We start from the raw sequence: 15,252 nt of genomic DNA on the forward strand, positions 1-15,252 counted from the left end.
ATAATATATAAGGTCGATCTTGATAAGACTTGATACATGTATAAGAAGCATAGTTTTAATAGAAAATGGCGAATTTAGTCATGATATCTTCTTCATACAGGAACCTACTTTTCGACCAATCCGTGGCAGCTATATGATATAGTGGTCCGATCCGACCGGATTCACCATATATACTCCCTGCACAGAGAGACGAACCTATGCATAGTTTCAAGACGATAGCCTTAAACTTGAGGGACAAGCTCGCATAGAAACAGACAGGGGGAAAAAGAGACAAATACACAGAGGGAGGGACAGATGGACAAGACTCTATCAAGTCGGCTGTTGATGCTGATCTAGAATACATATACTTTATGGGCTCGGATATGACTTCTTCTATTCGTTGCACATTTCTTGAGAAAACTTTAATACCCTCTAAGGGTAAGGGCATAAAAACGACTATTTAAGTAACCCGCTTTCATTTAATTTACAGCAGCAAAAGTTGAGCTTAGACTAGTTTCACTAAATCACGCATTTTTATGCAAATTCTATATATATAATTTTATGTCTATGTACACACATTTGTCAAATGAAGGATTAGCTGATATTAGGAAATTAAAACCAAACCCTAAAACCGCAACAACTATGTTGTGCGCAGGGCTCGACCTATAAGAGATTAGTTTTTGATTGCATTTTTGAGAGATTGGGAAGATTCTTAGGCTGTGTCTACTAAATGATATCTATATACCAAATTTGGTGTTTGTAGTTCTTAAAATCTGCGAGCTATGCTTAAAAGATGATGTCTTCCAATCGATATTTATCGATATTATCCAGAGAAGAGGAGTTATCGAAAAGCAAATGAGAATGCTCGTGCTGCACTTTTGTTGTTGCCGATATCAAAGCAAATGGTCATAGTTGAAGCGACTCATCAACCTGATCGAAAATATATATAGACACTTTCTTGGGTCAAAGCACAATTATATGCAATATACATATATATATATATTATATTATATACTTTCTACCCATTTTTGTTCGGATTTAATTGATGTCTTTACTTTAATTTAAATAAACTTTGCTTAACCAAATTAATACGTAAATATTTCTTAAAATCTTATTATTTAAATTGAAATGAAACCCGATTGAACGATAAGCAATTTAATATGCTTGCCAACACATGCCGTGGCAGCTTTTGTGCGCAACTGTACTTGCACAATTGGGCTGGACCAAAACTTTTTAGGCAGGCTGCACATAACAAATGTGCTTATTAACGGGTCTGGCTGGAGGTGGAACGAAAAAAGCTGTAATTGCCAATAACTGTAGATATATAATATGAGCCGAGATAAGGACTTGCAGGCACACACACACACACACACACACACACACACATGCAGTGGAAATATTGCACACAGGAGCAGAGACAGTTATGTGCACCCACAATTGTTGATTGTATCATCATGTGGGCGGCTGTGCCTGTGCCTGTGCATGTGTGTGTGTGTGTGTGTGTGTGTGTGTGTGTGTGTGTGTAGATGAATAACAGCAGATAATAATTATGTGTGTGTGTGTTTGCAGCTATTGTTGCGTATACGCACCGTTTGCCAGTTGGGACCATAAAGTGGCCCATTGTCTGGCCCTGGCTGAGGTTCAGCTCTTGCTGCGGTTTTTTTTTTTTTTTTTGGTTGAAACGAGGCGAGGGACTTGTAAAATCGACTAGATGTAGATGTGTGCATAATAAAAATATTAGCACACGCAGTCAAAAGTTTTTGGGCGTTGTGGATGCGGCCGTGGGCGTGGCACAGTTCCGGTGTTCGGTCTGAGCAGCCCAAAAACGGACAAGAGCAGACGGCGACACAGGAAACTAAAATAGAAAACAAAACAAAAGCACATAAACAACTCAGTTACAGTTTGTGCCAGGACGGGGGGGGGGACTTGGCTTAAGTCAGCTGATGGATGGGGGGGAGGGGTGGAGTAGTAGCTGCACCGGAGGCACAGCTGCTGCTGGCATTGGCCGCAGTCGGTTTTCAATTTTTGCAGCTCGCCGCGTTGACATTTAGCCTGGCCCAGTCAAGGCGTGGCAGTGGGCGCTGGGCGCCAAGTTGCATTTAATGGCTTATTAAAATGCTGTCTCCCACTCTGAACACTCTCTCGAATACCCTGTAGCCATTGCATAGTGGCAAAAGAAGGGGGTATCATAGTTTTGAACGGCTGTAGACATAAAATTTATCAGGTGAGCTCTCAAAAAGTACAAGCAGATAATGTATATTTCGTTTATTGAATGCATTTCTTCACCTTTCGCCTAAAATTGTAAGGAATGCATATTGTCAGGCATAGATTTCAGCCTGGGGATTTGCTGCCTTATTAAAACCCAGCAAGTCCCATAAAGATCGGACAATAAAGGCCGAAGTTATGCAGGAATAGAACAGAATAGAATTCGTAGAGTAGAAAGTTGGGAGGCATGCTTGCAACAGGGTATCTGCTAGTCGGGTATTCCACGCCAGTGCCAGGCCCGCTGGCCCTATCTGTCATTGTCTTTGTCGACTGTTTGTTGGGCGCATTAAAATAACATTATGTCTAATGTGGCAAAGTTTTCTTGAATCTTGAATCACCTGCAGAATTTTGGCACGCAATCAACTGAGCAGCCTGAGCAGCGGCGATTTTCGTTATCTGCAGCACTTGGAGGATCTGTAAGTATATCTCGAATGCTCCGAATGCTTCTCGCTAATTGCTGCCCTGCTCCCACCCAACAGCGATCTGCGCGGCAATCTTATATCACACTTTGAGGCGCAGGTCTTTGCTCAGCTGCACAGCTTGGAGGTGCTGTAAGTGGACGCCAGCTTGAAGTCCCTTCGAATCGCCGGTCTATATCTTTCTCTACTCCTCGTTTCGTTTAGGTACTTGAACAATAATCGCTTGCAGCAGCTTCGACCGGGCATGTTTCCCAGCAATTTGGTCCATTTGCACACTTTGTCGCTGGCGCACAACCAAATTTCCAGCATTGCGGCCAACACGTTCACATTTCCCCAGCTGCGGCACTTGTAAGTATTCAGAGAGGGAGGTGTCCTTTGGCCAACACATAGTTCAAATGGCAGGAATTTTTGTTACATTTTCGCTTACAGATTTCTGGCCGGCAATCAATTGTCCTACATACGCGACGGAACCTTTTGCAACCTCAGCTATCTACAAGGCTTGTAAGTAACAACAACATCAACAGCAACAACAAATTGAAAACCAATAACACGAAGAGAGAACAGTCAAATAAACTGACTGACTATGCGAATACCCTGTGAGTGGGCAAGTTAGACAAGTGAAAGCAAGAAGCGAAACTGAAAAAGAAGCCGAAGCGAATCGACTTGAGCCTGCAAACAGAGCAATCAGTTAAACTGATAGACTATTCAAATACCCTGTGAATCGTCAGTCAAATTACTTTTGGGCCATGCCTAGAAATACTTTATACTGACCTATTTAAATACTCGAGTAATTACAAGTTAATAAAGTTAATTACTTATTAATTACTATAAATACTTAGGTTATATAACTGGCGTTATATCATGTGAACAACTGAGGAAATTCCAAATACTTAATTAATTTTTTGAGCAAAGAATGTAATTAAATGGATTATCAAGAGTAATTAACTGCAAAAATTGTCAGTTCATTGCTATGCAAATTCAGGCGTCGCGCTTACCTCGTTTGTGTAGAATTTTCTGCAGGGTATTTGAAAGAAATATTTTTGGGACAACAGAAATTGCGAAGCGTCTGATAGGCATATAAAAATCTGTCGCGGCTTATCTGGCCTGCGAGTTTTTCAATTTGGTTAGGCTTAGGCTTTTGCCACAAAAACGGGGGGGGAAGTATGGGACGGTGGGAAGGGCTGTGAATGTTTTTTGTGTTTGTGTAGCCTGCGCTTGAGGAATTTCATTTATCAATAATGACAGACAAAAGGGACACGCCAAGCGATTCAACTGGAATGTGGGCAGAAAAAAAGCCAAAGAAAAGAAAATAAAAGAAAATGGAAAAGAAATATTAGAAAAAATGACAGATAAACTAGTTTTGTTTGCCTTTCGCCAATGCATATTGAGCAGCAGCAGCTCTCTCTCTCTCTCTCTTTCCCTCTCTCTATCTCTCTCTCTCTTGCTCTGACCAGTCACATGCAACAAATGGCCGCGACACAGCTGCAACTTTAATGATAAAACTTCTGCAGCGACGTGGCCAAATGTTGTTGCATGCTTAGCGGCAGCGCCCACACACAAACACACTCACACACCTGCACACACTAACACCTTGACATAACTTCTTCCTCAGGCATTTGAATGAGAACCAAATCGAGAAATTCGATTTGCATGCCTTCGACTGTCTGGAGAATCTCAGCTCCCTGCTGCTAACTGGCAATCGCTTTAAGACCCTCGAGCCGGCTGTGCTGCAAAATCTGAGCAGTCTTGACTTTATGTAAGTATATACCATATAAACAACACGAAAGAGCGCATTAATGAGCTACACCTTTTTTTTGTACTCTGTTCACAAAGATAGAGACTTGACTCTTTGCATTCTATACTTGTGCCACGCCCATTAGGGCTGTGACCAAGTTGAAAATCTCCTTTTATCACAGCCAAGACTTTAGTGAAGTACTCTGCTGCACTGCATTTATATATATATATCTACGACAACATTATTTTTGATAGAATTAAAATGTGGACGATTTACGACAAAAATCAAGGTTTGAACCAACATGTTGGTTCAACCATGAAGAAAGCTTTTAAGACAGCGCGTCATGCGAAAGAATAAGAAATCTTTTAAGGTTTTGCAGCCCTGGTAAAAAAACAAAACAGAGTCGTTTCGATTGATATGAACGGTAATTCGACTGTGAGCAGAGTATGCCGCAGTCGGCTGGAGCCGACATAAAAACAACTTGTTCTGTTTGTAATTGCCATGCTGCTCTCTCGCACTCTCTCCCTCTCTCTTGCAGCTACTTCTCGTGGTTCCACTTGTGCCGCGCCGCGTTGCATGTACGCGTTTGTGATCCCCGCGGCGATGGCATCAGCAGCACCTTTCATCTGCTCGATAACCAGCTACTGCGCGGCAGGTAAGTGCCTGACCCCCTGACCCCCCTGGCCCACTGTCACCTGCCCACGCACTGGCTGAGCCAGCTTCATCCTCAAATCCTTGGCTGCAGCTCAGCAGGCAACGTGCAACTTACGACGCCCTCTTTTATGTTTATGTTTATGTTTATTGTTTACCATTTTGCTTAGCTTTATGTTTATGTTTTTTGCATATTGTTTTTGCTAGCCCCCCTCGTGCTTCGTTCGGGGCAATTATTTGGCAGATACTGTTGGATAAAGCTGAATTCATGTTTTGCCCCATTTTACCCATTTTCTATAAGTTCAGGGTATAAAGAAAGGATTAAAAAGTTGATGGGTTGATATTACTACCTATCTAAGCAAAACCAAAATAAAACTATTTAATCTCCACTTCTAAATATTTGAATATATATATATATATATATTTATATTTAGCATATTTTATATTAAATCTAAATACCAAATACTCGCAAAGTTTTAAGGTGCAATGTTCGATTCCTAAACAATTTCCCACACTGGCTAGCTCTAATTGCCTTACGACTGTTGAAAAAGTTTGTGCAATTTAATCAAGCATTTTACAACACTTAATTTATAGTTGGAAGTATTTCAGAATTAGACAGTTGGCTTTGAACTCAATTAAATGGCAAGCACTTGAGATTTGTGCATTGTTTCAAGCAGGAGAGAGAGACAGGGAGAGAGAGCGAGAATGAGACAGAATGAGAGAGAGAGAGAGCAATGAGAATGGGCAACAGTTATTAATTTGATTCAGGCAAGTGAAGGAGCGGTTTTAAGTAAAACAATTTATGGATTGTTTTTCGCCTTAATGTTTGTATTTGAATTTGAGAATGTGTTCTTGTTCTTCTTGTTATTCTTCTTGTTTTTGTTGTATGTTGTTTTTGCAGTTTTTTCGTTGTTATTGTTGTCGTGCTGTTGTTGCTGTTGTTGCTGTTGTTGTTGTTGTTGCTGTTGCTGTTGTTGGTCTATTTTATGACATTGGCGAAATTCATTTGGCTGCAACATCGACGGCCGAACAACCCGACGCTCAATTGTAGAGGGCACGGCGCAGGCGTTCGCGCAATACCAGCAATCGCATCTGGTGCTGATGGTCCGTGCTGCCCAATGGGGCTGTCGATGGCGGCTCCACCATTAGACCGTTGCGGCCGGCGCATGGCACGCCCCCGCCTCGATTGCGCACAACCAGATCCAGATCCACGACGGCGCTGAGCTCTTGATTTTGACGCTGATACTCAAAATGCATGCCGACCACTTACAGTAAATGCAATTTGAAAATTTAGACTATTTCTCGATTTGAGTACGACAATGTACATATAATATTATGACTGGACTTGACTATACACTGATACCATATGACAACAAATGCTCCGCACATTGCCTGCTGCCAGCTTCCTACTTTGTTTCCCCATCAACAAACTACATCATTCAGGCCAAATTTGAGGGTGAAAATTAAATCACCTAACTACAGCCTGAATTCTTTTAAGCATAGTTTTTCATTAAACGAAATATTGAGCGGGAAATGCTCGCTTTGCTGGGGTCCTTTTCACTTAATTGTTATCATAATTATTGTTATTATAAATACTTGTGCTCGAATTTATCATAGTTGACCTTTTAAAAAATGATGTGCACCTCGCTAATTTTAGATTCAAGCTTACAGCAACTTAGTGATTCTTTTATAGATATATTCCGTGGCGCACGTTGGGCGCCAATTGCAGTCGAAACTAGGAAAAAACGCCTTTTCCATTTGGCATTTTCATTTACTGGCAAACGGACGACAGACGGGCGGTCGGGCGGACGGGCAGCACTTGTCATCAGCTGCTAACGTGGCTGAGTGATTATCTGGTTGCTGCCTGCCTGCCCTGCCACAGCGGGACGTGAGTGGCTAATGTAGACGATGCCAACTGCCACGCCCCCCGTCCATGCTCACTGTGGCAATGCCTTGTGTGAAAATGAAAATTACGTTTTTCCTTCGGTTTTCCTTCAGTTTGTTTGTTTGTTTTGCTTACATTTACACGCTCTGCGTGCTGTCTGAGTTTTGAGTTTTTCACTTTTCCTTCGGCCTGCTCCTTAAAAGTCCCCGCAACACGCCCGCTGCCAACACTGGCAACTTGTCTAATGTGAGTTTGAGTGTGTGTTTGAGTACTACTCGTTCGTCTACTCATTTTCCTGTTCGCATAAGCTGCAAAGCAAATATCACCAGATACAACTAGAGTGGGTGTGTGTGTGTGTCTACATGACTGCGAATGCCTGCACGTTGGGCAGCCGTGAGATGTGCCTGCTGCATTATTTGTATACCCTTGTAGAGGGTATTGTAAAACTGTCTTGAGTAGCAGACATTTCCAGTTCCGAGTATATGCATATGTATATTCCTGATCACCAGCAAGAGACGTGTTGATATAGCCCAGTTTATCTGTCCTTCTGCTCGTGTCTTCGCACTCAGCAATTGAACTTTACATATACAGAACTTTATCGGATCCCAATAACTTATAGCTGATAATAATCTTGCCACTAAGAAGTTTCAGCCTGCTCCTTGAATACAGATCAAATATTATCAAGAGCATAATACTATATCCGTAAAGCTCTATAGGAAAAATCAGGCGGAAATCCATTTTTATTTTCAACTTATAAACTTCTCTCGTTTTCTAGATATCCACACTAAATTCGACAATTGCGAGGATTTTCAATTATCTTCTCTTAGCAGACTTAACGACTTGGACTTATATATCATATGATACAATATGGCTAGTATTGTTTGAAAAATCGGATAACTTGTCTATTGAAGTATTTCCAACTGTCTGCAAGCACATTTGATCTTCGGTGTGCTGAATATAACTATTCCTTCTTCCTTCTTGGTTTTCTTCTTCAGTTGACGCTTTCATAAAAATTTAATACTTTTTCACAACCCTTTGTTTTTTTTTCTACTTTATCTGCCCTGCCTGGCGGGAGGTGTCATTATTCCCACCTCCTGGCAATTTGAGCCGCACTTTGTCCGCCTTCTCGAATTTTGTCTGCCAATTTTAGGCGATAGTTGAGTAAGAACCTCGAGATGAGGATGCCGCACACACACACACACACACACACATCATTATATATGTATTTATAAATAGTTGCATATCCATTTGATCGAAATCTTCGTATTACGCTTGACAATGTATTAAAAGGCATTTAAACGCGTTTGTAAGAAGGCCTAACTTCTGCACAGCTAAAGTAACCACAATGCCTGCGGTGGCAACCCTTACAAAATAGTGTTGCACAACAGCTTAGTAGTGTCTGCAAACGACTAAGAAGCTTTTTCTCGTATTTCCATCACAGTTACCAACCACTTTAACATGTTGTTAAACTGAAGAGCGCTTTGCTTAGTTGCTTGGCAGTCTTTTCCCTTCTGAAATCAGTTGAAAGCTTGGCTAGATGGTGAACAGAGAAGTAAACTTAAGTTGAATTGAGCACTTAATACAAGAGATTCTTCAGTCATACTACCAGACCCACAAATGCAAAGCTATCAAGCTGTATCAAACTTCATCAACTAAATGCTTAAAGCTCATTCACAGACAACTTTTTAAGCCAAGCTTAATGATGAGCTGAATGTTTATTTCAGGCCAAAAACCTCTTTCAAACCTTACTTCAACACAGCTTGTCTTGTTTAAAATAATATATTAATATTACGCTTAAAGCTCGTTTCAGGCTTATACTTGAGCTTAATACAATCAAGCATATTCTTAACTTGAAAGCTTGCACTTCAGCTCAAAGCACACTCAAAGGCCTGAAAACACAAATGACATTTGCGGATTTAAATGAAGCTTCAGCTTAAACTTAAAGTACAGCATAGCTCACAGGTTGCAGGCTACAAATGTTCTATGAAAAGTTCAAGCACCTTATTAAACATTCTTAAACTGAAAGCTCAGAATTACTACAATTTAAATATATATTTATTGCAACTTGTACAATTAAGCTCCTTTAGCAAGAAAAAGCTTGCTGAAAAGCTCTGTATGCAATTAAATTAAGCTCCCGCTCTCTCTTGCTCGAAGTAATCGCTCCTTAAAGCCTCACTTTAGCCTAGTGTCATTCAATCACAATTACTGGTGTGTAGGACGAACTTCTTGTCTTTACTTTAGCATTAACCCAGCAAAGTGTCATGATTTTTGCTTGTAAGGCAAATGAATGGATGACAGGACACTTGAAGCTGGCATAAATTACAGTCCCATTGCTAACTGGTTACCACTTCCCATCCCTCCCTTTCCCCTGCCCCCACCACGCACACTATCTTTGCAATCATCGTAAGTAGAAGGGAAGCATTCACAATTGTCCTCGACAGCAGCTGGCGGATGCGGAATGCCAACTACTAGTGTGCGCCGTGTCCTGGCAACCAAATCATAATTCCACGAACAAACAGCAGCAACTATGACTGCAATAATGAGCACCCAGCTACTTGACAATTGTGCGCCACACACACACACACACACACACACACCGCACACACACAACAAGCACACACACTCTGTGGCACAAAGGCGGCTACACCTAATTGGCCAATAACATTGAGTAGGGGTTTGAGGCGGGGGGGCGATGTGTTTGGGCACTTAAATTTGCTTTAATTGCCTAAATTTATGGCAATTGATATTCCGTTTACATACGCACTGTGGGCGCTTCCTCTCGCTCTCTCCCTATCTCCCCCTCTCTCTCTCTCTGTCTCTTTATCTATCATTTACCCTTTCTCTCTCTCTCTCTCTGTCTCCTCATCCCTCTCTAAACATCTTACGAGTGTTTTCCGGCCGTTTTTTCTTTCAATTATCAGCATCACCGCCAATTTCACCCATTTTCCGACATTGGAAAGTTGAAGTCTCCCGTACCATCTTGTACTCCATGTTTGGGCTCTAAATTAATGAATTTTCGCCCATTTAACAAGGTTCAAGTTATTGAAATTTACACGAAATCTCTTGTACTCCTCGACTCAGGACATAGTTTACATAGATATTTAATATTTGGATTTGGAATCCATCGAATTAAGACCCAAAAGTGGGAATCAACGATTTCGAAACAAGTATCACATGCAGTTTTACATCAATCTTGGTAAATAGGCGTTTTCCGAGAATTTTCAACGAATGCGCATTGCATTTTTTACGTATTCATTACATTTTTATATCGAGCTTTAAGTTTTAGGAGTAGACACTTAAAGCTGCGACCATACAATCTTTGAACTCAATTTTCCACCAAGTGGAGTGGATTTTACGAAAAATGTGAAACACGTCTCAAATGAAAGTTTTCCCCCACATCACACAAGTTCTCAAAAAGGTGCAGCTTTCCAGCTCTAACAACTTGAGCTTTATGCTTTGATCATCAGTCAGTCAGTCAGTCCATCAAACCTGCCAGTCAGTCAATCAATCAATCAATCAGTTCCATGTAAATAGATATTTGCCCTTGTTTCTTTACAGCGTTTGGATCATGGCCTCGATTGCGGTGGTGGGCAATCTGCTCGTCCTGGCCGGCCGTTATTTTTACAAATCTCGCAGCAATGTGGAGCATTCGCTTTACTTGCGCCACCTGGCGGTCAGTGACTTCCTCATGGGCATCTACCTGACGCTTATCGCGTGCGCGGACATCAGCTTTCGCGGCCAGTACATTCGCCACGAGGAATCCTGGCGGCACAGCGGATTCTGCGCCTTTGCAGGTGCGTGCTCAAGTTCACCTCTGATCCACCAATATAATCCTATTGCTTGCAGGCTTTCTGAGCACCTTCAGCTGTCAGTCCTCCACGCTGCTGCTAACCCTGGTCACCTGGGATCGCCTGATGTCTGTCACACGGCCACTGAAGCCACGCGATACGGAAAAGATTCGGTAAGTTCAAAACTTAGACGCGATTCTGATGAACAATTATTGAAAAAGTGCTAAAGTGCCTTCAAGCATTGCTCTGAACCAGCTATGGCATAAGCGCCGGTGCGAACCCAAGGCTATACTATAAAACGAACATTCAACCTATTTAGTCGAACCTTAATCTAAACCAAACATTAATTTTTGATAAAAGAATTGCTTAATAATTAAAAATCAATTTAAGCATAATAAATATATGAGATATCAATAATAATAATAATAAATGGTATAAATATAAATATATGAAAGAGCCGGATTATTGTGTTCAAAGTGAAAAGAAAAACGATATTTGCGCCAAAAGAGTCTGACCTAAAGGCGAGATATTGTTGCTAGTCGTGAACCAAATACAAAAGTTCTTGAGTTCCCCAAAGCCTTTAACTTGTTTTAAAGTATTGAAGATTGGGTAGAACTTAAATCACAGCCTCAGTGCAGTGCTGTGAAACGCTATTCAAATGTGTTCACGCGGCAGTGTTGTAAAACGCAAATGCATCTATTAAACATGGCTTTTTGCTTTCAGAATTGTTTTGCGCCTGCTGCTTGTGTGGGGCATCAGCTTTGGATTGGCTGCAGCCCCGCTGCTGCCCAACGACTATTTTGGCGCCCATTTCTACGGCAACAACGGCGTCTGCCTCTCGCTACACATACACGATCCCTACGCCAAGGTGAGCATGCAAAGCGGAATCGAATTGAAAGTATTTAACTCGACTATTTGACAGGGCTGGGAGTACTCGGCGCTGTTGTTCATCTGCATCAACACGATCTCGCTGATATTCATACTCTTCTCGTACGTGCGCATGCTGCAGGCGATACGCGACTCCGGCGGCGGCATGCGGAGCACGCACAGCGGACGCGAGAGTGTGGTGGCCACGCGGTGAGTCAGTTGGCGGCAAGTCTTGCCCAAAGGTAGCTTACGAGGTCAGAGAGACGCGTTTCCTCTGTCAACAGCTTGATAGAAGGCCTGACTGCTGCACAGCTAAAGTAAAGCTGGCAACACTTACAAAATAGTGTTGCACAACAGCTTAGAAGTGTCTGCAAGCAACTGAGAAACGCTTTCTCGTGTTTCTATCAAAGTTAACAAACACTTTAACATGTTGTTTAGCCTGAGAGCGCTTTGATAAAGTGCTTGGTAGTTGAAATCAGCGAAGATTATCTATCTTATTAGGCTGGGCAATTATCTTAGGACTTTTAGGACTATCTTGGAAAAGCGAACGTAGCTTTGCGTAAGACCAAAAACTTTATGTACATAATATAAAGCTTCTAACTGACATATCCCCCTTTGTGGGTGTACTAGACATCATTGTTATTAAAAAAAAAAACATATTCGTTTGATACAGTCTCCATATTTTTTCGACTCAAAAAACTTGATCCGTAAAGCCCATTTTACCCTTCTTATTATTAGGATCTTGTACTTATTTTAAGTGGGTTTTCGTTATTTCCCTATTTGGGAATATTCTAGGAAGGAAATGTAGAGAAGTTTTCCTACAAGAATTTTTCAAAGCAATTTTCTCTGATTGTTAATTTCTGGTTAGAATTATTATCTCTCAATATGCCTACAGTTTGAAAGTCATTCTAGTTACTTACAGTTTGACGAGCAGCCAGCCAATAATCAAAGTAGACTCTCTTCGGGTGGTTGGTAGCTGCATTCAGGCCGTGAACAGAGTATCGCGCAGTCGGCTTGAGTCGACTGCAATGTTTGCCTGCCTATTATTTATTCTTAATCCTTACAGTTTTGCCATCATTGTGACGACGGACTGCGCCTGCTGGCTGCCCATTATAGTAGTGAAAGTGGCCGCATTGTCAGGTAACCCAATTATCGCTTACTCGCTCGCATTTGTGGGCTCGTCTGACTGTGCTGATGCTGTGCTCTTCTAGGCTGTGCCATCTCGCCCGATCTGTACGCCTGGCTGGCAGTGCTGGTGCTGCCGGTGAACTCGGCACTGAATCCGGTGCTCTACACACTGACAACGGCCGCGTTTAAACAGCAGCTGCGTCGATATTGCCACACGCTGCCCACCTGCTCGCTGGGTAACAATGAGACGCGCTCCCAAACGCAGACCGGCTACGAGTCCGGCCTGAGCGTCAGTTTGGCGCATTTGGGCGGTGGCGGTGGCGCTGGCGGCGGCATTGGCGGATCCGGACGCAAGCGCATGTCGCACAGGCATATGAGCTACCTGTAGGTCAACTTGGACTGAGCAGCGCGATTTTATCCACATGTGATCTAAATAGTTAAATTTAAATATAATTCTATCAAATATACAAACGTGTAATTAAATACATATATTTGGAATTTTGCTGCGCAAAAAAGAAAACGAGACCTATTTCTTTTCAAATGGATTTTTCAACTGGGTTAAAAAGGAGACCCAAAACTAACCTCAAGTGTGGTTTAACTGTAAATGCAGGCGCAGTTATGCGTGCAGCATAACCTCAGGCATGGAGTGCATTCACAGCTACTTGTATTGCTTAGGGTGTATGTGTGAGTGTGTGGGTGTGAATGTGGGTGTCCGGCTGACCAGGTGTGATAGCGCCTGTGGCTACTGATTGCCCTGCGGCTCGGTGGCAATGTTGACATTGCTCTGGACATGATATGGTCCCTCGTTGACATAGGCAGTGAAGCGCACCGTTTCGGTGGCCGTAAACTCGCTGCTAACCGACAGCTGCTCCATAATCTGCCACTTTAGATACTTGACATCCTTGTGCAGATCAGGCTGACGCGACAGCAAAAACTCAATGGCACCCGCTGTGCCCTGCACAGCTTTGATGCCCCATTGGTATTGGCAGAGGGTCTTTAGCAGGCCCAGCGCGGCCAGCTGGAGATCGGGAAACGGTGTGTGCAGCAGCTCCATGATGTGGCTCAGCTGCTGGCCACTGGCAAAGCACTCGTACCAGTTCTTCAAAATGGCGCTGCAACAACAAACAAGAGAAGGAAACGGTCAGAGACAGCTACTCATAAGGCCCAAACTGATGCGCACCTCAGCTCAGAGCTGGCCGGCGTCTCCTGGGTAAAGATGACATCCAGAGAGTTGAGCAAGCGTATTTTGAGCGGCGGCGAGAGATTTCTGATATAGTCCGCATACTTGCGCAGTGTTTGCTGCATGGCGGGCTGGAACTGTGCATGCATTAGCTTCTTGCCCTGCACGGTGCTCGCCAGATTGGCCAGCGTGTCCATGGCCGTGGGCAGGACAGCCTCATCGCCGGACTGCAGCAGCTCAAACAGGCAGGCCAGCATGTGCGGATAGCCGGCTATGATCTTTTGCGGCTGCACCGCAGCCACTTTGCCAAAGAACTTCATGATGCTGGGTATGAGCAGGGTGTCCAATGGATGCTCCTCGATGCGCTGCACGCGACTGCTGATGATATCGAAGACGCGACGTCGCTCCATGTAGCTGAGGCCGTGATTCTGCTCGGCCAAAGGCACCAGTATCTCCAGCACGCTCGCTTGCAGCAGCACATCGTCGTTGTCCAACTCGCCGAGCGCTGCATCCAGTATGAACTCGACGGAGCTTAGAGAATCGGCGCTGCGCTTGGCCAGCATGACGCCCAACTCGTAGGCGCGACAGCGTACCACTTCGTTCTGCTGCAGCAGCTGCACCAGCTTGGACTGGACGCCGGCATCATTTAGCCACTGGCTGAGCACAATGGTCAATATGTTGATGGCGGCGGCGCTGCACTGCGTCTCCGGCTGTTGCAGCTCGTCTAGCACATAGACGAGCAACTCGTTGCTGGGCAGCGTCTGTATTGCGCTGTCGCTAGTCTGGCGGCGCAGCTCCTTTAGCAGATTGTTGAGCACCAAGGCACGCAGGGCGGGATTAGAATGATGCAGCGCGGGGTTGAGCAGCTGCGGCAGATTCGCATCGCTCATGTCCAGCTGCAGCTGGTCCAGGCAGCTGCGTATAAAGTCAGTGGACATATTCACCAGTGGCTCTTTGTCGGCATCCTCGACGATGGCACATTCGTAGAGCGCCGGCGCGCGCAACAGCGACTCAATTATATGGCGCGGCAGGGCCGATTGTTTGTTGATTTTCGTAAACATACTGGTGAGCGTCTCCATGCGCTTACCCTTTGCATTTAGCTCGCGCAAATTGGTTTGCCACCATTCCTCCTCCATTGTGTGCTCGTTGCGTTTCTCTGCTTTGCTTGCGAACACAAAAACTTTCAACTTTTTATATTAAACGAAAATAATAAGTCAAGCAACTGGCTGCTTATTGATAAAATTGTGACAGCCAAAGCCGCTAGTCACGGTCAGTGTGACCGCGTCTTGTGCAGGCATAAAATACCCAAAAATACCAAATACAGCAGCTATCATTAAAATTTACCACTTAGGTGT

At 43.5% G+C, this 15,252-nt stretch overlaps 3 protein-coding genes across 3 annotated transcripts in view; 1 reads left to right on the forward strand and 2 right to left on the reverse strand.

Moving 5' to 3' along the window:
- Positions 1 to 12,679, reverse strand: part of LOC6633644 (putative uncharacterized protein DDB_G0277255) — a 61,833-nt gene extending 49,154 nt beyond the window's left edge. The window contains exon 1 of the mRNA XM_070210411.1: positions 12,510 to 12,679. The gene's annotated coding sequence lies outside the window, so the exon portion shown is untranslated. The remainder of the gene's footprint in view (positions 1 to 12,509) is intronic.
- Lgr4 (Leucine-rich repeat-containing G protein-coupled receptor 4) overlaps positions 1 to 13,105 on the forward strand; it is a 34,694-nt gene extending 21,589 nt beyond the window's left edge. Inside the window, exons 7-18 of the mRNA XM_015170081.3 lie at positions 2,589 to 2,660; positions 2,724 to 2,795; positions 2,868 to 3,011; positions 3,093 to 3,164; positions 4,276 to 4,419; positions 4,937 to 5,053; positions 10,493 to 10,728; positions 10,781 to 10,895; positions 11,446 to 11,590; positions 11,645 to 11,799; positions 12,656 to 12,729; positions 12,801 to 13,105. Of these exons, the coding sequence (XP_015025567.1) occupies positions 2,589 to 2,660; positions 2,724 to 2,795; positions 2,868 to 3,011; positions 3,093 to 3,164; positions 4,276 to 4,419; positions 4,937 to 5,053; positions 10,493 to 10,728; positions 10,781 to 10,895; positions 11,446 to 11,590; positions 11,645 to 11,799; positions 12,656 to 12,729; positions 12,801 to 13,105 (1,651 nt within the window). The remainder of the gene's footprint in view (positions 1 to 2,588; positions 2,661 to 2,723; positions 2,796 to 2,867; positions 3,012 to 3,092; positions 3,165 to 4,275; positions 4,420 to 4,936; positions 5,054 to 10,492; positions 10,729 to 10,780; positions 10,896 to 11,445; positions 11,591 to 11,644; positions 11,800 to 12,655; positions 12,730 to 12,800) is intronic.
- An 85-nt stretch (positions 13,106 to 13,190) lies between these two features.
- LOC6633650 (26S proteasome non-ATPase regulatory subunit 5) lies at positions 13,191 to 15,172 on the reverse strand. The gene is made up of 2 exons (XM_002056808.4): positions 13,898 to 15,172; positions 13,191 to 13,829 (listed from the first exon to the last, which is right to left on the reverse strand). Exons 1-2 carry the CDS (start codon positions 15,031 to 15,033, stop codon positions 13,460 to 13,462), a joined length of 1,506 nt encoding a protein of 501 aa, XP_002056844.1. The 5' UTR covers positions 15,034 to 15,172; the 3' UTR covers positions 13,191 to 13,459.
- Positions 15,173 to 15,252: the final 80 nt, after the last annotated feature.

This window comes from Drosophila virilis, chromosome X (genome assembly GCF_030788295.1).
Source record: "Drosophila virilis strain 15010-1051.87 chromosome X, Dvir_AGI_RSII-ME, whole genome shotgun sequence".
In the NCBI taxonomy this organism is placed as follows: Eukaryota; Metazoa; Arthropoda; class Insecta; order Diptera; family Drosophilidae; genus Drosophila; species Drosophila virilis.

Coding starts and splice junctions, on each gene's coding strand:
- LOC6633650 (XM_002056808.4), bottom strand. CDS start 15,033: ATGGAGGAGGAATGGTGGCAAACCAATTTGCGCGAGCTAAATGCAAAG. Junction 13,830..13,897: donor CCGGCCAGCTCTGAGCTGAG/GTGCGCATCAGT, acceptor TTGTTGTTGCAG/CGCCATTTTGAAGAACTGGT.